Genomic DNA, 27,460 nt, shown 5'->3' on the forward strand with positions numbered 1-27,460 from the left:
AGTGCCCCCAAGGAACGATCGAATCACCGGCTTTGGGAGACACTGATGTTGAGACTCTGGTTACCTGTGTGGCTTCAGGCGACTTACTCAACCTCTCTGGACCTCCATTTCCTGGTCAATAAAATGGGGAGAAGTCTAGCACTGGCCTTCTAGTGTTGGGAGAGAGATCCAAAGAGATGATGTATTGCCTGGTGTCTGATGCGAATCTTTTTGTTTGATGCGTGATTTGTGCTTTGAGGTATAGGGGACCCCACCTGTGAGGCCGGGGCCATTGGCACTAGTTGGTGACTGATAACACCCTCTCCACACGTTGTGTTCCTGGCAGCAACCCCAGGTAGAGCCCAGAGGGAGGTTGGCACTGGGGCTGGAGAGCTGTTCTTTTTTTCTTTAAAAAAAATATCACTTTATTAGGGGTTCATACAACTCTTATCACAATCCATACATACATCAATTGTGTCTAACACATTTGTACATTTGTTGCCCTCATCATTCTCCAAACACTTGCTCTCCACTTAAGCCCCTGGCATCAGCTCCTCTCCCTCCCCGCTTCCCCCTCCATCATGAACCCTTGATAATTTATAAATTATTATTTTGTCATATCCTACACTGTCTGATGTCTCCCTTCACCCACTTCTGGTTTAAAAAAATCATTTTATTGGGGGCTTGTACAATTCTTATCACAATCCATACATCCATCCATTGTGTCAAGAACATATGTACATTTGTTGCCATCATCACTCTCAAACCATTTGCCTTCTACTTGAGCCCTTAATATCTGCTGCTATTTCCCCCCTCCCTCCCCACTCCCCCCTACCTCAGGAACCCTTCATCGTTCATAAATTATTATTTTGTCATATAGTACACTGTCTGACGTCTCCCCCCGCCTTCTTCTCTGCTGTCCCTCCCCCAGGGAGGAGGCTAAACGTAGATTCTTGTCATTGGTTCCCCCTTTCTACCCCACATTCTCTCCACCCTCCAGGCATCACCACTCTCACCACTGGCCCTGAAGGAGTCATCTGTCCTGGATTCCCTGTGTTTCCAGTTGCTATCTGTGCCTATGTACATCCTCTGGTCTAGTCAGATTTGAGAGGTAGAATTGGGATCATGATAGTGGGGGACAGGGAGGAAGTATTTAAGAACCAGAGGAAAGTTATATGTTTCCTCGTTGCTACCCTGCACCCTGCCTGGTTCATCTCCTCCCCACAACCCTTCAGTAAGGGGTGTCTGGTTGACTACCATTGGATTCTTAGCCCCACTTGGTCCACCCTCTCCAGGAAGATGCTGGGGAAAGCGCCGCTGCCCCCTAGTGGCCAAGGGGAGGCGTGCATAGGACCCAGTTAGATCCTACCATCCTTGGCCCGGAGCCTGGCTCTGCGCCCGGCCATTTGCTGCTGGAGCATCTGTTGGCAGTGGCCTGAAGGAGCGGGCCTTGGGATGGTTAATGCCATTTCCGAAAGCGCCAAGTTCGTGGTGATATGAAGTTCAAACAGGGCCAGGGAGGTGCTGGACTTGGGGCTGCGAGCAGGGTCTGTGCCCTTGTGTGTGTGTCTTCATGGCTGATTAGCATGCATGTGTGAGCAGGGCGCTGGAAAGACTGGGAGCCCAGCACCATCATGCTCCGAGGGAGCCACCTGCAAAAACCTTTCTCAAACACGAAGCCAAGTGACATTACCCTTTTATTTCCTTCGGTTCCCAGGAGAAGGGGCTGCAGACGGCATAGGGGCTGGCCTGCAGTCTGCGGCTCCTCAACCTTCCACCTGGATGTGGAGGGACACGCTGGCTGGCCCTCCAGGGCCCCTTGCCCTTTCCCGCCAGGGGGGGTTGGAGAAATCACAGATCAGTCTTGCCCTCACCAACCCTCGCACCCTTGCACCCACCATGAGCAGGGACAAGCAGGCAAGGCCACCTCCAGAGGTCCAGTTGGTGGGGGTGGGGGGACAGTCACATGGTGCTGAGCACTCAGAACAGATTGCAGTTCCCGGGAGGTCCAGGGGGCACCCTGTCATCCAGGGTGGGGCCTGGGAGGTCAGGGGACAGATAAGGCACGCTGCTGCAGACCCCAGACAGCCTGCACCCGAACTTCCACCTAACGTGGCTTGAACCCTGAAGGTGAAGACAGAGGCCCAGAATGGATGGGCCTCTCGGTGCTCCTGGGCGGTCGGCCAAGCAGCTCCTCTAGCTCAGGTCTCACGTCTCAGAGCCCTGCTGCTGATTCACCCAGAGGCGCATTGAAACTCCCTGGTGACAGCCCACTGTGGGCTCAGCCACAAGCTGGTGTGCCCACCAGCTGACTCCAGCACCCAGGACCCAGCCTCTGGCCAGGGCTGGGGGGTGGCTGCAGTGGCTTGGCTTGTCTCACAAGCCGTTCAGGGCTTGCCGGATGGCGGCATCCAAGGAGGCGGCCTGGTGGATAGAGACGCCCGGGGCACCGATGCTGGTTTCCCAGCAGTCAAACCCGCAGCTGGCCAGGGCCTGCTTGGTGGCCTCCACCGTTGGCTGCCCCACATCTGCAGGAGAGAGAGAGCAGGTCACCAGGAGTCAGCCAGTGCCAGCCTCCTGCAGAGAGCGCTCCTCCCCATGCAGGGCAAAGGCGATTGCTTACCTGCGGGCCGGCCTGCCAGGCTCTGCCCATCTGTGGTCCCCACCCCACCAGGAGCACACCTGGCTGTCTGCAGCCCCTCTGTGTGCTGCACCCTCCCTTGGGGGCTGGAGGAGGGGCTGTTCACAGCACAGGCCCCAGACCCACCAGACCAGCTAGGAGTCTTTAAAACCGACAACCACACGGCCTGGAGAGGGAGGCCTGACTAAGCATGCCGATGAATTGGAGCCGGGCCCGGTGCCCTGAGGGTGGGGGCGTAACGAAGGCAGCCTCGGAAGGGGTGCGTGGACGGCAGCGCCAGTCGGGAGCAGGCACGCTCACAGAGGCTCGGCTATCAGTGTTCATGGGACAACTCCAGTGCCCATCAACAGAGGCCTGCAGGGCACACCAACCATGACCTATCAGCCAGCCGCACGCGTGCCACCACACGGAGGGCTGGGCGAACACCGTGCTGTGTGATATGTTCGTCCCAGGAAGATGTGTGACTCCCCGGCAGGGACTATGGGAGTGGGTCCACTGGGCGGGTGGGCAGTGGCAAGCAAGTCAGCTGCGGAGGGGACAGGAAGCTTCTGGTAAGGGAGGCGGGCAATTTGGAGGTGGACAAGGGTGAGGCACACAACGAATGCCACTCAGGTGTCCACATGGGGTGTGGAGGCATGAAAACACACACACACAGTTTACATGGGCTCTACAGTCACCCAGACCTGTCCTCACTAGGGCGGCTATGGGTCGAGATCAGCCACGGGCAGTGGGTTTAACATTCTGGCATTTTGGTTGGCGGGCCAGTGCTGGTCTGGAAGGCAGCTGTGATGGCCTGGTGGTGGAACATGAACAAGAGCCCCTCCTGGGCTCTTGGGAGGAACCCACACCACTTGCCTTAACGGCAAAGTTAGCTGCTTGACAGACACCCAGTGTGTCAGCCAGGTGGCGCTGACCTTGTCAAGTCTATTACCCTGGTGTAGGTTGGCTGGCAGATGAGGAGGAGGCGGGGGAGGAGGGGGGCTGTCCACTGGAAACAAACCCTGACTACAAGGCCAGCTCTGCACCAGGTTCTCAAAGTGCACCGCTCTCCTTGTGAGCCAGGGCCTTGTGAGTCTGTGTTTTCCTGAGGACAGAACAAAGGCCCAGAGACCCAAAGCTAACCCATGGCCCTGGGGCCCATTCCAACGCCAGGGACCCTCCAGGGCAGAGAAGAACCACCTTCCTGAGTCTCCGAGGCTGTCAGTCTTTACAGTAGTAGACAGCCTCGCCCTTCTCCCACTGGGAGGCTGGTGGGTTCAAACCACCGACCTTGCGGGTATGTACCCATTAGACCAGAGCGCCAATGCATCCAAGGCCTATGCAGCAGTGTAGGGGGCATGGAGAAGCCTCTTCCATGCCCAGGTGGGTACCTGGTCTGAGAAGTGTGATGCCACAGCCGCCGCCACCTGCTCCAGTGAGCTTGCTGTGCAGTCCCTGGGCCCCAGTCACCTGGCACAGCTGGTCCAGTGAGGTGTGGCCCACCCCGAGGGCATTAAGGTGGTGCTGGTTCATGTCAATCAGCTCCTGGGGGAGACAGCGTCCAGCCGTGACCACTCGCACACCACCCCCCCACCTCTGGCAAAAGTACCCCCCGTTTGGACCACAGGTCTTCCCAGGGTAGCCCAGCCACAGGCGCCCTCCCTCTGGCCATGGTGATCGGAAGCTGGGGGGGGGGGGGGATATGTGGCTTCAGCTGCACCAATGAGTACTCCTCTCCTTCCCCCTATGGCTTTCGCTGCCCCTTGACCCTGGAGCTGCTAAAAACTCTTTGACCTCGGGCGCAGGCTACCAGAGTCCAGCTCGCCACGTGACCAGAGAGTCCATGGAAGGTGGGGAACGATTTATAACCACATCATGTCAGTGCCTGGGTCTGGCCATGCCTGAAGCCACCCAGTCCTGGGCTTCTGGGCTATGGGCACATACATGCTCTCCCTGCTGAAACTTGGAAGTGCGGATTTCCAACATTTGCAAAAAGAAGATTAAATTCTCACATAATCTGCCCCCCTATAGCGACCTCGGGGGCCACTTTTCACACTACTGACTGGCTCGGAGCCTCAGCAAGCACACGAGGGGAGACATGGCTACGGGTTTGCCTGGGTTCCTGGCCACGCATGAGGCCACACCCATCCTCCAGAGGATCAAGTGGGATGCAAGTGTATGACATCATAACACAAATGGGGGTCAAGCGGGGCCTGGGGCTGCATGTCCGCCCTGCCCTTTCTGGACCCAGTGTCCTCGGAGGCCCTTCCTGCTCTCCAGACCAGTGGTTCTCAACTTGTGGGTTATGACCCTTTGGGGTCGAATGACCCTTTCACAGAGGTCTGACCCCACACCAGGACGGCTCAGGCCTTGACTCCTACGCTTTACTCTGGAACTGAAGCACGCTTGGTGGGGGAGCAGGGCGGCCTGTCTGTCTGTCTAGCTGAACCCACAGAGCTCCACATGCTAACAGTAGCAAAACGAGTGATGAAGTAGCAACGAAAATAATTGTATGGTTGGGGGTCACCACCACATAAGGAACTGTATGAAAGGGTCGCGGCATGAGGAAGGTTGAGAACCACGGATCTAGGCCTTGATTTCTCCATTCGTAAAGCAGGCATCAGAGAAGTAGCTACCTTGTTGCTGTGAACCCCCAAAAGAGGCAATTCCGCTACGTCAGCCCTGCCACAAGGGTTCTGTTGCTATGGGTCTATTAACAACGCCCCCATTTCACACAGGGGGAGACTGAGGCTCAGAGGGGAAAGCCCAGTCTCTGAGATTTGGTACCCTGACTCTTGCCTGCTTTGGCAGAGTGGCTTCTGGGTACCATGAAGGCCAAGCATCACCTGGCTCCCTGACACCCGCCTACACGCAGGGATGGGTCACCCTCCCCCACCCCCCGGCCTCACAGGCCCCAACGCTTATGAGCAGACAGGTGTGATGGCCCAGTGCCTGTCACCAGCCCTGTGGGCTGCAAGTGAGCTAAAGCCCCCCCGGGGCCTCGCTCCGCGCCTGAGTGCCAGGTGTCACACCGCCAAGGCAGGTTCCAGACACCTGTCACAGTCTGAGCCAAAATCTGTCAAGACTCAGGTGGCAGGTTGTGACACAGGAGAACTGCTGGCTGGGTTGTGTGTGGAGCTGTCCGGGCGTCGAACACACACACACACACACACACACACACAGTCTAGCATCCCTGCAGTCCCCTTATCAGCGATCATTTCCTGCTCTGGAGCACTGTGCAGCCTTTCACTGTGATGGAGCTGAGAGGCAGGCAGTCACAGCCAGACCGGAAGCAGCCAGCAGGGAGGAGGAGGGCGAACACTCAGGAGCAGGAGCTCATTAAAGATTCGCCCAATAAGCCCCAGACCACTGCCTTGGAGGCAATGCCGACTCCCAGCGGCCCTCCAGGCCAGGATAGAAACGCCCCTGTGGGTTTTCGAGTCTGCGACTCGGTTGGCGTACACAGCCTCATCTTCCCTGCTGAGTAACCGTGGGTTCACACCACTGGCCTTGTGGCTAGCAGACGCACTCACCACTCCCTATGACGCAGGGGCTCCTGAAGCTGAATTAAAGAAAAACAAACAAACAAACAAGGTCACTGCTAGCAAGTCAGTGAAGCTGACTCACGGCGGCCCTATTGGACAGGGTCGATCTGCCCCTGTGGGTTTCCGAGACTGTAACTCTTTACAGCGGAGGACAGCCTCAGCTTGCTCCCGAGGAGCAGTGGGTGCTTTCGAACTGCTGACCTTGCGGTTAGCAGCCCAACGCGTAACCCACTATGCCACCAGGGCTCCAGAAGAAAGGGCTACATAAACGCGTCCGTCTGACCCTGGCTCAGCCTCTCACCAAAGTAGAAAGGCGGCCCTTTCCCTCGGCCTCTGTTTTCACATCTGTCAGATGGGGCAGGTAGGTGCTGGAAGGCTACGCTGACAAACCATGTGTGAAGCGGGTTGTACAGATGCAGCTCCCACTCAATGCAGGGGTGGCAGACTCTCGTGCCAGCGGGGGACAAGGAGACACAGAACTGTGGCAGGGGTGACAGGGCTGGGGTTACAGGGGGTGGTGGGGGTTTCGGCCAGCTGGAGGCCACCTGCAACACCAGCCACTGGGAGCCATGTGGCCCCATGAGCTAGCTCAGAGCTGCCTGTCTCCCAGGTCTCTAAAGGGCGCCCCCTGCGGGCTTTGCTATGGTAGCCCACACTCACCGGCCCATGCCCCTGGTTACTGAGCGGGTAGCCCATCAGGATCTTGCTGCCCTCTTGGGCCACCCAAGGAGACTGGCAGGGCCCAGGGCCAGGATTCGACCCACGGCCAAAGCCAGCCTTCACCCCCATGCTCGCCAGTGGAATTGTGCAAATGGAGGTGATGATAGTCACAGGGCAGAGAGGACCATCTGAGAACACGTCTGATCAAAGCAGGGGGCTGCAGAAGAGGCGTGGGATAAATCAGGAGATGGAGCGAGCAAAACCCGCAGGGGAGAGGAAGTCACGCCTCAGCATGGCCCCATGACCCACCTGGCCCAGTGTGCTCACAGCCCCTTACTGCACTTCCTCTGAGCCAGGCCCTGTCCTGCATGCGCCCTCCCAGACTCGGGTCACAGGCTCCTGGGGGCCCCGAGCCTTACTTCCAGAATGAGGTACTGCTCCGGTGCCAGGCCCGCCTCCGTCATCTCCCCCAGCACCCTCTCACACTCCAGGGAGATGGCGTCCATTGAGTCGAGGAGAGGGGCCACGATCTTGGGGAACTGCAGGGGGAGGACGGAAGGTCCTGTGAGGCTCAGTGAGGGATGATGGGGCTGGGAGGACCCCACCCTATCCCTGTCCTCTCAAGTCCTCTCCTCTACTTCCCACAAGCTCCCTGCCCAGGCCAGCCTCTCTGGGGGCCGAGGTACAGTTCAGCCAGCCAGATCACTGTCCTTTCAGGAGTGTCCCTGTCCCACCTCCTGGCTGGGGTTGAGTATCACCTGCTCAAGGGCCCCTGCTCCCCCACCCCCACCCTAGTCCATCCAGTTTGATTGCTGAGGCCGCCCTGGAGCTGAGTGGGGAGCACCTTGATCAGCCTGCTCCTGACGTTGGCCACGAGAGCCTTGGTGCTGCGGGGCACTTGGGTGTTGGTCAGCAAGATCTTCAAAGCCGGGGGCCTGCCAGGGGAGAAGGGCACAGTCCATAGTGGCCTTCCTGCAGGAGGAACTGGGCAGGGCCTGGGGCAGCCCTGGACATCAGCCCTCCCTGTTCCAGCTAGCTGGGGTGCGGGTGGGGGGGAAAGCCCAGCAAGCGTGCCTCTCCAGCAGCGCCCCCTTCCACTTCAGGTCCTGGGGTCCTGGGTGCTTTTCCTCAACTCTTCAGTCAGTCAGCCGTTTCCGACTGCATACCTACTATGTGTCGGCACGTGTGAAGGAGCATAGCCCCCGGAGAAGCAGGGCTGGGTGATGATCCCAGAGCAGGGCACATGGGAGGACATGGTGCCTGCCGTCAGGGGGCAGGCCCAGCGTGCCTCAGGATGGAGGGCAGGGGATCACGGTGTGGGGAGGATGCCAAAGTGGTGCAATCCAGAGGCAAGCAGGAGGGCAGGGCGCTGCTTGGACGGAGCCACGCGCATGGCCCAGGGGAGGTGCCATATACTGCCATCGGTCCTGTCCTGTCCCCAGCCTCTGACAGCGTGACCCTGTGGCTCTGTTTGGGGACTCCAGTCACCACCTCCCATCACCCCAGCCTGCCTTTGGGAGTGAACTCTGACCTGAGACCACTGGAGCTACCTGACCCAGGGACCCCTTATGCCCTTTCCTCTTCATGGTTCAGGACTGTCAAGCCTAGAGCCGGCTTCATCTCCCCGCCCAGGAGCCCATGAAATTGATATCGATCCCGCCTGGAGGCGGGGCCCTTTCTCTTCCCCTCAAACTTTACAAAAGATAAACGTCCACTTGGCTTTCTGTTCTTCCCTCCAAAGACAGGCTGTTCTCCTGAAGGCAGCATTGCGGGTGCCCCATCCTGCTCTGCTTCCTCGTGTGGGGGCCGGGCGCCCAGAAGACCAGCCATCTGCTCTAGGTGGCACCTGCAGCACGTCTCCAAGGTCACGCTGCTCCCTGATCCCAGCCGTCAGCAAGGCACAGGCCTGAGCTGGGGGTCTCCATCTCACTTAGACAAGTCCAGCTGCTCCCTCTCCTGGGACTGGACCTGGCCAGGGCTCCTCCAGCGCCAGCACACTGCGGCCTTGACCTTTGTTCTCGGTTCCCTCCAGGTCTCTGCTCCAATGGCCTCTCACCAGAGGCCTCCCTGTCTCCCCAGACAACCAGCTGACCCCTCCGTTTATTAGCCCCTTAGGCCTAGGAGTGCGTAGTGGTGATGCGTTGAGCTGCTCACTGCAAGGTCAGCAGTTCTGAACGACCAGCCGCTCTGAAACCCACAGGGGCAGGTCTGCCCTGTGCAAGAGGGTCGCTCTGAGTTGGCATCGCCTGGATGGCAGTGCATTGGGTTTGGTGTTCTGGTGTACCGTGAATACGCACTGCACCGCTAGGGAGAAAGGTGAGGCTTTCGATTCCCGGGACAGGGCGGCTACGAGTGATGACCCCGGCTGGCTTTTTGGTTTGTTTCTACTTTCCGTGGTTTATCCTTTGGGAAGAGATGTCTTTCTCTGATCTAGACCTGAATCCCTTCTGAATTATAAAAAGAGCCAAAAAGACACCACGGCGAATACAAATGGGGCCGTTTGAGGGAGGAAAGCCACAGAACTGAGAAACGTCAGGGCCACAGAGCCTGAGCGCCCGGGTCTCCCCACCAGGGCCGAGGGCAAGAGCCAGTGCCTGGGGCTGTAAGAAAACAGGCGGGGGGCTGCACAAAGATCGTGGGAGAATTCTATTTTCCTTCAGTTCCAGTCTTCACTGAGCTTGCTGAAGCCCCCTCCTAACTCAGTATGTGTTAGTGAGTGTCCCTCCCTCGGGAGGACCGGCCCCCCTGCCATGCCGACAGCCTTGGCGGGCTGTGCTGCCTCATCCTGCAACTGAGCTCCAGGAGAGCGGGCCGCGGTTGTGCTCCCTGCAGAGGCCCACCATGGGGACGCAATGGGACGGTCAGCCCACGCATACTCCTGCAGCGGGCCTCAGAACCCCCTTAGCTACGTGAGGCGTGACTCGCCCACAGCCACCTGGCTGGCAGGTGGAGACGCTGGGCTCCCCCTGCAGGCCTGCCAACCCCAGCCCTCTGCTCAGAACCCCCCACCTCCCACCCCTGAAGCTTTGAGCCTGCTGGCCTGCCCCCAGGTCCATGCTTGGCTCCCCAAAGGATGCCCCGGCCACGTTTTCATTTCCCCTCTTTGGGGCTCCAAATGGGGCTCAGGATACCAGCAGCTCTCATAAAACACGAGGGGGCAGGATTGGGCGGGTCGGGCTGCAAAACGACGCGGCCTCCCTGAAGGCCCCCCACATGCGCACTCTGGGATCACCCCTCAGGCATCTCTCTGAGGGTTAGGCCAATAGGCGGACTCAGCCAGCCGGGCCCGGACCCAGACGCCTCCATGCTCCACCCACTCCTGTTCGGGCTGCGTGTGGATTCTGTGAGCCGGCAGAGCCCACGCCTCTGCGCACAGCCAGGCAGCTCTTCCTGTGCTCAACCAGGACCTGCCCTGCCCTCCAGGGGATACCTGCTCATGCCTGGAGGAGGGAGCAGTGCTACCCAGTGGGCAGAGGCCAGGGTGCCATGACCCATCCCCCAGGGCACAGGACAGCCTTTTCCACAGTGAACTCTCCAGCTCTGGGTGCCAAGCTGAGAGGGCCTGGTGGTGAATGAGCTTCAGTAGAGATAGGGGAGGTTCCCGGCAGGCCATCGAGCCAGCACAGGGCGGGTGCGGAGCTGTGAATGGGGGTGCTCTGCCCAGCTGGAAGAACACTGTGCTAGCTTAAGATGGGGTTGAGGGGGGCTTGGGACCCTCACAGCCCTGGGAAGGCCCACTGAGGTGACACAGTATCCTGGGACAATCCCCAACCCCAACACACACACACACACATACACACACGCACACGCAGACACAACACACTTGAAGCCACAGAGGCACCAGGCTCCTGTCACCGCCCTGCTTCCCTGCAGCTGACATTTGCGCAGAGGTGCACACAGCCCAGAGGATGTGTGACATGCATGTATGTGAGCCAGAGGCAGAGGTGAAAGGAACATCAGGGGCAGGCGCTGAGTGGCCGGTGGCCAGAGCACTGGGTTTAATACGGCGAGCCCCTGCCCCCAGGCCAGGCTCTGCCTCTGTCCCAGCCACTTGTACACTGAGCTCAAAGGGCCCGAGGCTGGTCTTCAATCTCTCTCAGCCCAGGACAGACTGACTCCTGCTCACTACATGACTAGACAGAGGAGTGGATGGACAGGAGGGTGGACGGATAGATGGATGGATAGAAGATGGATGGATGGGTGGCAAATGGACAAGCAGCCAAGAGTCTGGGGGAACAGCCAGCTAGTTTCTGGAGAGGGATGGGGGAATGGGGCAGGCACGCAGGACTCCGCCCTCGCATTCCTGACAATTTAAGAGTGGAACTGGCGAAGAGCCATTGTCACCCGGGGTCCCTTTATGAGGGTCACCTTGGGGCATCGAGAGCCTGGGACAACTGTCCTGTGTGATGCCCCACCCAGGAATTACCTCTGTAACGGTGTCATCTGTCCTCGCTGGTATCGGAGCGCTCCTCCTATGGGCAAACAGTGGGGAGGACCAGGCTGGAGTCTGGGCACGGGCTGAACAATGCAAACTGCCCTCAGCTTCGCTCACAAGGAGGCAGAAGGCCAAGACAGCATGCCACTGTTCCCCAGGCTGCTTGGGACAGGACTGGGCTCCTGAGCCATGCTCCCTGCTCCCTGCTCTGAGCAGCCGGACCCTGTGCAGCCCAGGGGGCATTAAGCAACCTCCACCTTACTGAATGGCAGTGTGCTAACTCCACCCCGCACCGATGAGTCTGCCATTTTCGGGAAGGTCCTGCTTGGAGCCCATCGAACCACAGACTCCTGGTCCTCCACCCACCCCCATTTGGTCCTGGGTGTGTGTGCTAGGGCTCCCCCTAACCCCCCAACGGAGCCTGCACTTCTTTCCTTGTCTCAGCGGCCGAAACCCCATGGCAGGGTTTAAACACTGGCTAGAGAGTCTGGGGGGTGGGCAGCACATACCCCAGGTACTGACAGCATTGTCCACGCCGGAGGGGTTCCCGTGGATCACCCTCTCCCCCTGGAAGGCCCACTTGTTAATGAACTCCAAATCCTCTGTGGCCCACCTGTGGAAAACAAAACACACAAATGCATCTTGGAGACAGGTAGGCAGGAGTCCCTGGCTGTACTTGGGGAGCCTGAGAGGCAAAGGGGTTTGGGACCGCGGATTCAGAAGAAGCAAAATCACTCCCGGGGCCCACGGGGTCTCCCTGAGGCTAAACAGACTCAACAGAAGAGAGTGAGAAGGGGTGCATAAACAAATGTGGTGAAGAACGCTGATGGTGCCCGGCTGTCAAAAGAGGTAACATCTGGGGTCTTAAAGGCTTGAAGGTAAACAAGCGGCCATCTAGCTCAGAAGCAACAAAACCCACATGGAAGAAGCACACCAGCCTGTGCGATCACGAGGTGTCGAACAGATCAAGCATCAGGCATCAAAGACCAAAGAACCTTACCATAGTGAATAACGGGGGGGGGGGGGGTGCGGAGTGGAGACCCAAAGCCCATTTGTAGGCCACAGGAGATCCCCTTGCAGAGGGGTCTCAGGGAGGAGACAAGCTAGACAGGGTGCAATATAGCAACGATGAAAAATACAATTTTCCTCTAGTTCCTAAATGCTTCCTTCTCCCCGCCTGACTATCATGATCCCAATTCTACTTTGCAAGTCTGGCTAGACCAGAGGATGTACACTGGTGCAAATAGGAACTAGAAACACAGGGAATCCAGGGCGGATGATCCCTTCAGGACCAGTGGTGTGAGTGGCGATACTGGGAATGTAGAGGGAGGTGGGTTGGAAAGGGGGAACCGATTACAAGGATCTACATGAGACCTCCTCCCTGGGGGATGGACAACAGAAAAGTGAGTGAAGGGAGACATCGGACAGGGCAAGATATGACAAAATAATAATTTATAAATTATCAAGGGTTCATGAGGGAGGGGGTAGAGGGGAGGGAGGGGGAAAATGAGGAGCTGATGCCAGGGGCTTAGGTGGAGAGCACATGTTTTGAGAATGATGAGGGCAATCAATGTACAGATGTGCTTTACACAAGTGATGTATGTATGGATTGTGATAAGAGTTGTATGAGCCCCTAATAAAATGATTAAAAACATACATTGTACATATAAAGAATTCTCATGCATTTATGAATAAGTGTAATGAATGAATGAAGAGAGCGAGGAGGGCCCGAGGGCAGTTTTACAGTCCGAGGGAGGCGAGCTGACTGGACCGCAATGGGTTGGGTTGCCATGGGCCTTCCTCCCTCTGCAACTGGACTGCGGCGGGCTTTGCAGACCCCAGATCCCATCTGACCTCCCACTCGCTCCAGCAGCACCTCCGCAGGAGAGAGAGGAGGCTCTCTGCTCTGTAAAGATGCACAGGCTCCGACAGCCCCCGAGACAGGTCTACTTTGTCCTCCACAGAGTCGCCACGAGCCAGACTGGACTTGATGGCAGTGAGCTGAATAATTCTGGGCGTGTTAAATGCTACCGCGACTCTCCCGCAAGGCCCGCTGCCAGTACATTCACGCTGCTGGAGCACCGTGCCAGGGTCGCAGAGTCACTGGGACCAGTGATGGATAGGACACACCTCTCTCCCTGGCCCCACTCTGGGTCGATGTGACTGCCCTGAGAACTCAGGGAGTCGGGCCCGTGAAATAGAAACTCTAGCTAGGCACCCTACAAAGCAAAGTCTAAACCCTGTGTTATCAAGTCAATTCCAACTCATAGGACCTTATATGTAAATCTTCACGAGAACAGACAGCCTCGTCTTTCTCTCACAGAGCAGCTGTTGGGTTTGAACCGCAGATCTTGCGGTTAGCAGGACAATGCTTGTCCCACAGCAATGTCAGGCCAAGGGAAGGAGACTCCAGGGCAGTGCCCGTGGGCACCCAGCGCAGACACAGACAACAGGCGGCGTAGCTGGTCTCTGGGTCAGACGGGCCCATCGTGAGGGATTCTGGGATTGCCTCCACTCAACCCTGTTCAACAGCCTGACCTCTGTGCCTGGGGGTGGGATGGGGTGTGTGTGTGGGGGTTCTCAATCAGTGCTGCCCAAGGATGGAAATGATCTGACGCCACCTCTGTCCTGAGCCTCACAGGCTCACCCAGGCTGCCAGCGGGAAGCTGGGCAAAGGGGAGGTTCTGCTCCTGCCATGGATGAGGCCCGAGGGTGCTCCAGAAGAAAGAAGGGCCATCATCTCAGAGAGCTGCTTCCTGGTGACCTCACAGCCTGGCACAAACGGCCCCCGGGTGGTGCCAGTGGTTTGTGCCCAGCTGGTAAGTCCAAGGCTGGAAGGTCAAACCCACCCAGGGGCACGGCAGAGGAAGCAGGCTGGGCCATCTTCTTCCCTCAAGATGAAAGCCAAGAAAATCCTACGGAGCAGTTCTACTCTGTCAAACAGAAGGCAGTGTGTGTGCGCGCGCGCACGCGTGCGTGTTCAGATCTGACTGCATAACATTTACTTCTTTTTAAATTTAAAACGTGGCAGATCAGCCTGCTTTTAAACCCATTAAGCCCTACTTTCAAGTTCATCGTTCACTGATGCGTTCCTCCTTTTCAGTGGAACACCCATTGGCATGGAAACAGCTGAAAGAAAGGTAACGCTCCACAAACAATTAGTTCTGACTCCTGTATCCACCCCACCCCATGCTTAGTGTCGGCACACGTAAAAGGAAATCTAACATCTCAAAGGTTTTAAATTCAGCAATTAAAAAAAAAAAAGGCACTTTCTCCCCACTGGTATGGCGTTTATAAAGAACTTGACCTAAAGTTTCAAATAAAAAAATTATTTTAAAAAGGATTCTAAGGTAACGTTGCTCTATCTCTTAACAGCAGTTCCACAGAAAATAACTTGAATGGGCTCGCAGGTCACTTCTCTCGTCCTGTGCCTAAACTTACGAAAACTCGTAGCCATTTTACAAATACAGCAAAACAAATACAGCCAAAACAAATACAGCAAAAGCAATGTTTGAAAGACCGATGTGAATGGCATGCAGAAACCGCATCTTTCTAAATCTCAGTGATTAACTGGAATTCTTGATTGAGCATGAGGTGGGCACAGGGAAACCCAGGCCTTAGGGCTTTGCCCACTGGAAAAAAACGCTTTAAAATAATTTTTTGTGAAACTTTAGCCTCGGGCTGCTGAAGCGCTTGACCAAACTCCTGAATTATTTCAGGGGCTCCCCAGAACGGTTGAAGACACAGGGCACATGCCGGGCCCCGTGTGAGAAGAGATGGTCCCAGTGAAACTGTACACTTGGATAAAGCCAGTGCCGCCATGCCTCTGCCGGTGAAAGGCTTGTGCCAGAAAGCCCGCAGGATCAATGTGAGAAGCCACTGTTCTGCTAAGACCTTTTCTTGTTACAGGCCCGGTGGTCCAGGGGCTTACACAAGGGGTTGCTAACCGCAATGTCAGCAGTTCGAACCCTTAGAGAGAAAGGCGAGGCAGACTTTCTGCTCCTGGAGAGATTTGCAGTCTTATAAACCCATAGGGGATGGGATGAGTCACAACCGACTGGGTGGCAGTGACTTTGTGGTTTAAGGAGCCCAAGAACTTGTCCACAGCCATGCACTGGGCACAAGGACGCGTTTCAAAGTGCATTCTGGGAGCGTGGACGCACTGAACTGTGGTGGCAGCTCTCTGTGGCATCCCCTCACACTTGTGTGGGCCCCAGGGCCCAGGAAGGACAGTGGGCGGGGGGGGGGGCGTGCAATTACCTGCTGGCGTGTCCGCCGTCCCGCAGAGGGTTGGGGATCTCCTCACAGGCCGTCAGCAGGGCAGCGGCCAGACACACTGCATAGGCTGCGCTGGAGCCCAGGCCCGCCCCAGTGGGCAGCTCAGACCACACCGACACATCCAGGCTTGGCAGGGTACTGAAACACAGCAGGGCACCAAGGGTGAGTCTCTCTCTCTCTCTCTGTTCTTTAAAACGTTTGTTGCCATTTGGGTAGAAGTTGAGCGGATATAGATTTTATTTTCCATTCAACAACTCATACACATTGTTCTGTGACAATGATGGAGAGCATGCCTCTCTTGAATCAGGGGTCATGGCCTCTGGCCTGCCTGGAAGCAACTGGCCTCATTTTCTGCCCTGTGGGCGCTTTCTCAACCCCACTATTGGCCGAGACTCATGGTGAAGCAGATGACCAGAAACCCAGCATTGGATTTCCCTAAATCACGACACCATCCAACTTGCTCCTGGGAAGGGCCTTGCCAACCATGGACCTCTTTTTCTTCAAACTCCTTCCTGTTCCCTGAATGTGTCGCACAGTCCCGCCCGTGGCACAGGTTAGCCCCTCTGCTGGGAATAACCCTGCACTGCTTTACCCGCCGGGAAAACGTCCACCTAGCCTTCGAGAACCTTCTCAGATGCCGCTGCCTCTGTGAAGTTCCGCCCCGACCCCCACCGAGGCAGCCCCTCCCTCGCTGGCCGTCTCTCAGTTCCAGCGCCTCCTCCAGCTCCAGCCCCGCGACTTCTCTCCCTGGCCCGACGGCGGCGGGACACAGGGCTGCTCTCGGACACAGGACCAGTCGCAGTCACTGCCTCTCAAGCATGTCTGTTCCCCTGCCTGAGAACTGGCAAACGCCCTGGTCTGTAAGCTCACTTTGGCATGCTTCCTAATTTCCAAATAGGACGTCCCAGATGGAGCACGCCCCTCCTGGGGGACTCTGAACTGGGCCCCTCCGGCAGGGATGGAAGTCCTGCCTCAGACAGCCCGGGCCAGCGGTCTGTCCTCCATGAAGTCTGCTGTCGCCGAGGTCCCTACCTTTGGGTCTGGACAGGGAACACTCACTCCGCCCAAGAACTCTGCCAGGCCAGTGACAGATAACATGCGTGTCCCTCCGATCGCTCTGATGACATTAAACATAGGGGACACCTGACCTCACCAACGCACGGGCCAGGCTCTGAGCTTTCTACACAAGGACTTGCTGAATCTATGGGGCTGGGCTCTGCGTCTCTGAGCAGGATGCTGAGGCAGTCCAGAAGAACTCAAGGGTGCTCGGGGTGGGGGGGCCCATGCTCCCTCTCACTGGGGTGACCCTCCCTCAACAGTCCAGACACCCTCGAGGAGCGGGCTGCCTAGAGGACAGCACCCTCAGATGGAATGGGGAAGGGTGAGGCAGACACACACCTCACGGTGCCCACCAGAGAGCTTCCCTGGAGTCAGGGCGAGGTGGGGTGAAGGGGCTTCGAGGGAAGCCATGCTAGAGTCCAGGCATGGCATCTGGCTTTGGAGGGGGTGTGAGTGCTGACGTGAAGATGAACAGAAGCCGGCTCCCAGCTCTGGCATGGACTAATTCGCTCCCACTGCCCTCAGGTGCCCTGGGTGCGAAAGGAAGCGACTGGCTCTCTCGGACAGCCGGGGGACCCCAGAGAAAGCACCCGGCTGCACGCACCTCTGCTTCCGGCCGATGGACAGGTACAGGTAGAGGAAGGCCAGCACAGCCAGGTGCTCGCTGCCCTTGCAGTCCTCCGGGAAGCCCGCCATCTCCTTCAGTTTCTCCACTTGTTCAGGGGTGGGCGCCGCGACGTCCCCCGGCTCTGTCGCACAGGCAAACAAGCAGGTGAGAGAGGGAGGCTGGGGGGGGCGTTTATGAACAACAGAAAACAGGAGCGTGAATCTGGAGGGCCACGACCTCCCAGCTGACTTTGGGCTCCCTCCGGAGGAGGCAGGTGGGCTTAGGTGTGGGGGTGATGGCTCTGTGGCAGAGAGCAGGGACTCAGCCTCTCTGAGCCTCCGTTTCTTTTCCCACTTGGGGTCTGGACATCGTACCCTCTGTCCTAGAACCCCGCGGGGCCCGTGACTGACAACATTTCTACCCCTCCCACAGTTCTGAGGATTTAAGCATGAGAACAGCTAACCTTCTTAGAAGGCTGTGTGTGAGGCATTGCACTTTATAAGAATGAACTCGTGTACGATATCAGAGCTGACGCTGGGAACACTCGCTTTACGGAAAGCTATAAACGAGCGTGGAAACCCCAAAGCCGCTTGCACTGGCCGCACATGGAGTAAGCCTCCGGTGAATCCCCTCTGACCAGAGCTGAGGGATGGCGAACCCATCCTGATCAGACCGAGAGCCTTGTAAAGTTGTTTATGGCAGATGGAGTTAGGTTAAAGTGCAATAGCTTATCATTTGATCTCCCTTCTGACCCATTAAAAAAGTTGTTTCCGTGTGCTCACCTTCCTGACATGATCGCTGAAGACAAATGGGTGCATAAGCAAATGTGGTGAAGAAAGTTGATGGTGCCCAGCTATCAAAAGATATAGCATCTGGGGTCTTAAAGGCTTGAAGATAAACAAGCGATCATCTAGCTCAGAAGCAACAAAGCCCACATGGAAGAAGCACACCAGCCTGTGTGATCATGAGGTGTCGAAGGGGTCATGTATCAGGCTTCAAAGAACAAAAAATCTTATCATTGTAAATGAGGGGGAGTACAGATTGGGGACCCAAAGCCCATTTGTAGGCAACTGGACATCTCCTTACAGAAGCGTGGCGGGGAGGAGATGAACCAGGAAGGGTGCAGTGTAGCAACAATGCAACATACAACTTTCCTCTAGTTCTTAAATGCTTCCTCCCCTCCCACTATCACAATCCCAATCCTACTTTACAAATCTGGCTAGACCAGAGGATGTACACTGGTACAGATAGGAACTGGAAACACAGGGAATCCAGGACAGATATCCCTTCAGGACCCGTAGTTAGAGTGGCTATACCAGGAAGGTGGAGGGAAGGTGGCGTGGAAAGGGGGAATCAATTACAAGGATCTACATATAACCTCCTCCCTCGGGGATGGACAACAGAAAAGTGGGTGAAGGGAGATGTCAGACAGTTTAAGATATGACAAAATAATAATAATTTAGAAGTTATCAAAGGTTCATGAGGGAGGAGGGAGCAGCAAGGGGGGGGGGAATGAGCTGACGCCAAGGGCTCAAGTAGAAAGCAATGTTTTGAGAATGATGAGGGCAACAAGCGTACAAATGTGCTTGACATACAATGGCTGGATATGTGGATTGAGATGAGCTGTATGAGCCCCCAATAAAATGATTTTTAAAAAGTTGTTTCAGTCTTGAAAAACAAACAAAAAAGTGAAGGGGAAAATGCACGTGGATGAACCCTCCGGTGAATCCCCTCTGAGCCTAGACCAGAGGTGTGAACAGTCTTGCTGTCATGTAGAAAGTTCTGGAATTTTACAAGTTTACAATTGGTCAAAAGGTAACACTTTAGCATTTGATCTCGCTACTGACACATTTTAAATTTGTTCTACTTTTTCATATTTTTCTGCTTTCCCTTTAATTGATGTTTTTCTCTCTTTTGTTGGTTTTTAATGCTTTTCAATAAATAAAATCCAGATAAACCTACAGCGACAGTACCTGGATTCGTGGTCCATCGGGGGATGGCAGGGGAGGTTGGGGGGAAACGGGGAGCTGGCAGTGATGAGTATAAGAATGAAGAAAATGCTCCAGGACTGAACTTGAAATGTACTGTCTGTGAAGGCTCACTGCCGTCAAGTCGATGCCGACTCCTTGTGACCTTAGCGGGCAGGGGAACTATCTCTGAGACTGCAACTTTTTTTTTTTAACAAGTTCATCTCAAACAAACAAACGAGCTGTAGTCTCGGAACTCACAGGGGCAGTTCCACCCAGACCTTCAGGGCTGCTGTGAGTCAGGACTGACTCCATGGCAGGGAGGTGGTTTGGGGTCTTATACTTAGCGACCATAACAAAAAGCTTCCATGTGTCCGTGACCTGCATTCATCAGCCCAGCTTCAATGTATCCACGCACCTGCTAGGCTAAAACTCTGTCTCCATGCTGATTTTCTTTGTGAATCTTCCAATGCGCTTGGTCACAATTGTCATCACCCCCAAATCATAGGGACACACACAGTTCCACAGCCCGGGCCACCAGCTTGTCCTGCTCTTTCTGTTCTTGCCTGGGTTCTCACAGCCACCAATCACACCAAATGTCCTGGTGTCGCAGCCACAACAGTGTGGCATTTAGTATTTGTGAGCCTATCCCATTAACTATTTTTGAGAGTGAACAAATAATTAAAGGGACCGGGGGTTGTGGGGTTAATAAAAAGAGGCTTAGGTTGGGTGACTAACCGTGTTGTAACTAATATTGTTGTAATTCACCGGGGAGAGATTGTACAGAAGAATTCTGTTATTAGTATCTGTATCATCTAAGAAACAACACACGGAGGCAATCTCTCACTCTATCACATATCATACTCCATGACTAACACTGATCGTCCACATTACGAAGGATTCTGGATAGTCTGGTATGGGAGGGGCTATTGCACCAGTGAGGCCACAGGCTGTGGGGCAAATGGGTGGAGGGGGTGGGGCAGGATTTCCACACGGGCCATTAAGTAATCTGGTTGCTAATGAAAATCTTACTTTGAAGCCTTCTTTGCCCAGCTCAGAGGAGTTCTTGGACGAACAGATAATCCGTTTTGGTCTCTGAGCAGTTGGGGGAGCAGTACAGAGGAGAGAGGGGTTCAGGGAATGATACTCTTACCCTGTGATTGAGGGTGGGGTTAGGTGACAGACAACCCTCAATTCTAGAGCCAGTCCAGCAGTCTAGCTCCTGAGCCTCAGCTTCTCCCATGCGCCTGCTTGCACACACCCCAGCGATGGGGGACTCCGTGCTCACCCACCCCAATGGGCTGCAGGCCTCAGCAGCTAGCAGAAAGGAGTCCACCAGAATATCCAAACCTGCTCCTCACTCAACCCCCTCCCACCTCTGTTCACAATCGCTCCCTCCTCCTTACTCTCTGCCCCCGACGGTCCAGCCCACACTGACGCGTAGTGACCCTTGAGAACTCCGCAAAGCAAATCCACTCAGAGCTACCTTGAGGTCGTTGCAGCGTCCTGTACTCAACACCTGGGATATGGGTGGGCGGGCGGGCGGGCATCAGGGAGCTCTGACTGGGAAAGTCCCCTGCCCAGGGGAAAAGGCAAGGATGGAAATTCAGCCAAGTCTGCAGCCTCAACACGCAGCAGTACTTTGGAGGTGAGAAATTGGCAACCGGGGTTCTTCCCCACCAAACACACCTACCCACCCTACCGTGCTCCCCGACAGCTGGGCCTTTTCTCTGGGCCAACAAACCAGATACCAAGGTATCTATGACTATTTCAATCTCTCACCCGCCACAGGACTGCCCATCCCTGAATCCATGTTCTCTCCTTGAATGCCACCACTGACAGGATGCTCACCACCTCACGGCAGGGGGATCTTGTCCACAGAGGCAAACTAGGCCACTGGGAAATGTCTTCAAGGACCAAGGATATAGAAAGCAGGTCTAATAGTGATGCCCAGATAACACAATTTGCTTCAGCACCCTCCCCTACCACCCCACCCAGTCTCTCAGCAAAGCAGATGTCGGGCAAGCTAATCTAACGGGTTTGCCTTTCATACCAGCCCTTGCTACAGCTCAGGGGGGGATTCCTTGTAGAGACTGCCACTCTTGACGGTGATCGGAAGCCTCACCTTTCCCCTGCGGAGGGGCTGGTGGGTTTGAACTGCTGATGTATGCCTAGCAAGCAGCCCACAGTGTAACCCATGCCACCCCCTGGGCGCCTTCAAATTTCAGGAAGGTGTGTAAGATCCTGGAGGAGACCTGGGGCCGTCATGGTTATGCATCGCGCTGCTAACCGAAAGAGGAAGGAGCTTTCTACTGCTGCGAAGAGTTACAGTTGGAAACCCCACAAGAGCAGTTCAGCGCTGTCCTAGCAGGTGACTAAGAGTAAGAATCAACCTGAGGCCAGTGAGTCCGGTAAGGGCGTCCGCACAGTTCCCAGCACCCAGAGGAAGTGCTTAATTAATCCATGCTTAATTAATTAACACAGTGCATTCTAGCTCGGTCATTTTAGAGGCCTGGGCTTGACCTTCTAGATGATAAAACCCAAACTAAAGGGAATATTCAGATTCCCCAAAGACTCCCCTCTCCCCAAACACAATCAGTGCATATTCAGCTCTCACTGCCATTGAGTCGGGGCTGGCTCGTAGCAACCCTACAGGACCAGGTAAAACCGCCCCTGTGGGTTTCCCAGACTGGCAATCTTCATGGGAGTAGAAAGCGTCAACTCTCCCTCGGAGGCGCCGGTGGGTTCAAACAGCTGACCTTTATGGTTAGCAGTCCCACTGGTCAGCCAGATGCCACCAGGGCTTCTTGAATCAGTGGGACACTCCCATGAGACTAGTGGCCGTGACATGTCAGGACTGGCTGGGGTGGGAAGGAGAGAGGAGGGAGAAACTGTCCTCCCAGTGGCTGGGCCACTTTCCTGAGAAACAGCTAGTCTGACCAGCTGCTCCACTTTCCAGAGCACTCCCTGAGCCCTGGGTCAGATTCCAAAGGCACCGATGCCACCAGATGATAAACTGGCTGTGCCTGTGTTAGGAAACACCAGGGCATGTGCCAAATCCTCCAGATATACGTGCTACACAAATTAAAGGGACGCTAAAGGCGGCCATGCCGGTGACAATGTTTTGGCAAGCAGGGACATCTCAGAGTTCTCCACGGGGCATGTGACAGGCACCAAAAGGCGGGGTCTGTGTCCTTTCTGAATCTGTGTGATACCTGCTTGGCCTCTCAGAATCTTAATTTCCATATCCATATCCTTAATTTCCATATGGGGGGCGGATTCTAAGAGTGTAACACGTTACACACCTGCCCACCACATGACCACTGTGCTTGACTCACAAGGTCCTCATCTCTAGGGTGAGGGAGCAAAGACACAAAAGGAAAAGATGCCAGACTCAGACAACTTCGTGGGAAGTGAACTTCCACAGGCTCAAATTCCTTCTAGAGAAATCAAAGCACACACCTTCACCACAGGCCGAAGCTCCCCCTCACAGCCCTCCAAGCGTCCATCAAGCAGCAGGACCCTATTTCCTTCGAGCTACGAGGCCTCAGGGCCCTGTCTAGGGTCCCACAGGGAGTCAGGAGTGAGCCAGACCTGCCAATCCTCCGGGACCTGTCTGAGCACACCTGCAGTGCTACTTCGAGGCCGCAGCACCTGCGATTACGAGAGTGATCCCCCAACAAGTGGGATCATGACTGCCTTTACGTGGTGAAGCGTGCAAGCCTCCCTTCAGAGCGCGACCCTGCATCAGAACACACACAGGTCCCCAGCTGAGCAGACACAGCATTGCACGATCGGACACCACCTGCTCTCAAACTCCGTCCCCAGAGCCACCGCTGGCAACCAGCAAACCTTCCTGGACAGTTCAGATGGCCGGCTCAAAGGAGTCCCTTTACCTCCACCTAAAAGAAGCCAGCGGGAATAATGCCGAATGGTTACACAGTCACTACTAGGCGTGGGAGGCTCAGGGGCGGCAGGGATGATGTCACTTTTGTGACTCACCATGTCCTAACATTGACCGCCTGTCTCAATAATAAGCCAGGGTTCCCTTCAGTGTCTCATCAGGCAACGTGCCAACCAAGTTTTCTTCAAAACACAGCATTATAAACGGCAAGGTCCCCCTGACCCCCCTGTAACGAATTGCTGTTAGGTAGTCAGAATAGGGACTAAGGGGGGGTTGTCTCCCCATGCCTGCATAGGGCCACAACAAAGGGGTTGGAAAGAAACCAAGCACTCATTAGGCACCTATGAAAAGATCCAAACTGAGCAAATGCAGACTAGGTCTACTCTTCCCCAACCTCCCCTTCGTTACCCCCTCCCCGCCCCCCCACACACACCTAAACACAGGTGAAGCTAAGCTTGGCCACAACCTAGGCACATACCTTCACACAGGTGCGCCTAAACTCTGCCAATAAGAGCAGCCATCACCTTCCCCCATGCCTTCCCAGCCAGCGGGGGTACAAGGCAGGCTGCCCCTCTTTCAGGAGTGCTTGGCAGACAGACGGTGACGGTGGGAATGTCTCCCGAGTGTGCCTGCATGGGCCCTGAGGTCCAAGCTCTCCCCTCAGGCCTCCCTCTTGGTCCCTGGGACTTCCAGGCTCCAAAAGCGTGGTGCTGTGCTCTTGTTCCAATGTTCTTTCCACGTTTTCCAAGTTCAGCTGTGAACTCCTGTGCGGTTCCTGTGCAGCCTTGTACACGTTCCTGAAACCGCGTGTACTTTTTGAGCCTGTCATATCCCAAACGTCCCTTTTCCTCATAAAAGTCATTTGGATTACAAACTTGCTTCTGTGTGAATTCTTTCAGCATCTCCCAATCAAGAAACCTAACATCGCCCCCACCAGCCTCACGGCCGTCCTCCTCCCAGGCCTTTCCTTACACATGGACGTATGTGCTTACACACCACCTGTCTTCTGTCCCGTCATAATGGGCACGCGGTTCTGATTCTGGTTTGTCCACGCCGCGATGCATCTGGACAGCCGTCCCACAACAACCTGCCTCAGTCTGCTTGGGTCATTTTATGCCTGCATGTTTAAAAACCGAGTGAGATGAATGGTGCCCGTGCCACAACCTTGCCCGCTGAAAGCGAGGGCTTGAAGCACTTGCTGCTGATGATCGAGGGTTGAAGGCTTCAGTATGAATGACAACTCAATGGAAGAAAGGCCCAAATCCTCCCAACTGGACAGCAAAGGCTAAAGTTGTCAAGGATTTCCTCTGCTTGGATCCATGCGCATGGAGGCAGCAGCCAAGAGATCCGAGGGTGCACTGCACCCACCGGGTGCATCTGCTGAGTAAGACCTCATTCAAGTGTTGAAGAGCAAGGCTGTCACTTTGAGGACGAGGGTGTGCCTGGCCCAACCCATGGTCTTTTCAATGGCCTCATATGCGTGTGAAAGCTGCATTGAGTAGGCAAGACTCAATGAGCAACAACTGCACTTGAACAAGGCTGCTGGGGACAAGTGTGTCAAGTCCTGTGGGCTGCCCAAAGAACACACACACACCTGTCGTGGGAGGCAAACAGCCAGCATGCTCCTTAGAGGCAAGAACGGACTTTGTCTTGAGAGACCCGTCCCTAGAGAAGGACATCACGCCGGGTCACGCAGAGGAGCAGCAAAAAAGAGGAAGACCCTCCACGAGATGGACAGACACAGTGGCCGCGACCATGGACTCAGACCTAAGAGCCACGGTGAGGCTGGCGCAGGACCGGGTGGTGTTTCATTCTGTTGTCTACAGGGTCGCTGCGTCAGAACCGAATGAAGGGCATCTAACAATAGCACTGACCCTGGGCCCACCCTCTCATCACCCCTGGTGTCTCCTGCACTCACCCAAAAAGCTTGTGTCCAGCTGCTGAAGCTTGGCCACCTCCCAGTCCCGCTTAACGCCAATGTTTGGTAAGCGGAGGCTCACTTTTCCATTGTTGCGGGGTTGTAGCCGGAGGAATGTTCTCAAGTTCACGGCCACAGCCAGTGCTACCTGTAGAATGAAGGGCAAGAGCAGGAAGCCTGAGGCTGGGCGCGCGCGCGCGCACACACACACACACCTGAGGCTGGAGACACACACACCACCACCATCACCACCACCACCACCACCACCACCCTCCCTTCTTTGGAAAAATGGGGACAGTGCCAAGATCAGGCGATACAAGTCACTCCTTTCTGCACCCGGGACAAACATTGCTAATCGATGCTCTCCTCATGAGGGCAGCATGTCCACCCGAGCTTGCCTTCCCCAGGCAAGGCTTATTGGGTTTAGGAGTTCTCAACACCCAAGGAAGCAAGCACTTGCCAGCAATCACTGTGCTTTTGAAAACGAATGAAGTTAAATCAACGGAAGTGCGGAGCCTGAAGAATGACAACTGATATCGGGTGGGTAGAAAATGCATGAGCTTTGCCTCCAGACAGACCAAATTCACTCCTCGTTCTACCAAGGTCAAAAGCTCCTTCCTCGGTCAAGGGGCCAATTCTTTCTAAGTCTCCATTTTCATGCCAATAGCCCAAGAAATTGAAGGGATCTGCCAGGGCCTTCTGTATTGTTTTGCTACTTCAGCGAGGGAGCGAAGTCCTTCTGTACGACTGGTAGTTGTGGTCGGGCAGGGGTGGGGAGGCAGCTGAGTCAGTTCTGACTTATGGCCACCCTGCATACAGCAGAAGGAAACACTGCTCCGTTCTGCTTCATCCTCGCAACTGTTGGAGCCCCCTGTGGCACCCACTGGGCACCCAAGGCCTGCCTTTCCACTGGGGTGGCCAGAAGGAGGCCTATCTCCTCTCACAGGCTCATCTCAGCTTCCTGTGAGCTCAGCACCAGGAAGAAGCCCCCGCTCTCCCCTGGGCTTGGAGGTGCAGGGCTCTTACCTTGCCATGAACCACAGCATGCTCTCCGTGCAGGATGACTTTCCCAGGAGCAGACACCAGCAGGCCCTCTGACAGCATGGTTCCTGGTTGTCCTGAAAGGGAAATTCAGAGGGAGGACCAAAGGTCCCCAGGTGTCAGAACCAGTGGGTAGGGAGCTTACAGAATGCCTGCCTAAAGCTCAGTGCATTCACGGTGCTACCATCCAGTACTTGCAATGGGCACGACGTAACACGGAGGTTCGCTGGATGCATCGGGATCTGAGTTCGATGGCTACAAACCTCACTTTCTCGCTGTGTGACAACCAAGCCTAACTGGCAGCCATCCCATCAATTCCAACTCACAGTGACTCTATAGGACAGAGTCGAACTGCTCCTGTGTCAAGTCAAGTCAACAAGCGTGTACATCTTGACAGTAGAAAGCCTCCTCTTTCTCCCAAGGAGTGGCTGGTGGGTTTGAACTGCTGACCTTGAGGCTAACAGCTCAACATGGAATCAGGGACACAGGGATATGAACTGTGCTGTCGAGAAGGTTAAATAATATAAGGAAGTCATGTCCGGCATATTGTGATCACTCAGTTACAGGTAGGTACTAATTACCTGCCCCGGCCTGGTTCCAGCATTTGTCAGAATCACTACTGAATGAAAGCTGAGCAGAAAGAACTCTTTCGTGGGCACTAGGCTGCTTCCGGTGTGTCACAGGAGCCTTGGGTGCTGGGCTGTGAATCACAAGGTCAGTAGTTTGAACCCCACTAGCCTCTTGGAAACCCATCGGTGTAGTTCTACCCTGTCCTACAGAGTAGAAACTCAGCGGTGTAGTTCTACCCTGTCCCGTACGGTCACTACGAGACCGAATTGACTTGATGGCAGTGGAATGAGTTAGTCAATGGGTCACAGTTGTAAAAAAGGACGTAGAAAACGCCGGATTCACCCACCCCCACCTTGTTGCTACTTAACCAAAAAGTTCCGCGAGGTAGACTCCTGCTGGGTCAACGAGGGTATGCTTTCCCATGGATTTATGAGCGACGCAGAATGACCCTCCAGCTAAGGTCCTTTCGCGGGCAGAGGGAAGCCGCTGTCACAACGGCCAGATCCGATGTCGCCGGTCCCGCCGCCCCACACCCGCCTGGGGATGGATTTTCAGCGTTGGAGCAGCTGATCCCGAGGAATTGAGCGCCCAGCCCTGGGGAGCCCCGGCTCTCGCACTCGGACCTCGCGCCGCCCGGCCCCACGAGCGCGGCCGTCTCACCTGTCCTCGCCGCCGCACCTCAGCCCACGTACTAGGGACTCCTGGACTCCTCCACCGCGACTGTCAGCGACTCGGAGTGGGCGGTGTTTTGCTTCGGCACAGCCAATCAGAGAGCGTGAGCTGGAAGTCCACTGCCGATTGGCTTGAACAGGAGCCAATAGGTGTTGCAGGCCAGCGTCACTGGTTTCCCCGCCCAGCTCCTTTACGTGAACCAATG

The 27,460-nt window shown here is 55.6% G+C and overlaps 1 protein-coding gene across 2 annotated transcripts; it reads right to left on the reverse strand.

Annotated features, from left to right (window-relative positions):
* Nucleotides 1-845: 845 nt before the first annotated feature.
* MVK (mevalonate kinase) lies at nt 846-27,335 on the reverse strand. 2 transcript variants are annotated; one of them, XM_075534243.1, is made up of 11 exons: nt 27,244-27,335; nt 25,999-26,090; nt 24,973-25,120; nt 17,181-17,325; nt 15,500-15,655; nt 11,749-11,852; nt 11,231-11,276; nt 7,649-7,739; nt 7,224-7,343; nt 3,991-4,144; nt 847-2,507 (listed from the first exon to the last, which is right to left on the reverse strand). In XM_075534243.1, exons 2-11 carry the CDS (start codon nt 26,074-26,076, stop codon nt 2,356-2,358), a joined length of 1,194 nt encoding a protein of 397 aa, XP_075390358.1. In that variant the 5' UTR covers nt 26,077-26,090; nt 27,244-27,335; the 3' UTR covers nt 847-2,355. The 2 variants fall into 2 exon arrangements, with proteins under 2 accessions (XP_075390359.1, XP_075390358.1); XM_075534244.1 differs by lacking the exon at nt 27,244-27,335 and having other exon boundaries at nt 846-2,507; nt 25,999-26,087.
* Nucleotides 27,336-27,460: the final 125 nt, after the last annotated feature.

The sequence above is a fragment of the Tenrec ecaudatus genome, chromosome 16 (assembly GCF_050624435.1).
Source record: "Tenrec ecaudatus isolate mTenEca1 chromosome 16, mTenEca1.hap1, whole genome shotgun sequence".
NCBI lineage: Eukaryota > Metazoa > Chordata > Mammalia > Afrosoricida > Tenrecidae > Tenrec > Tenrec ecaudatus.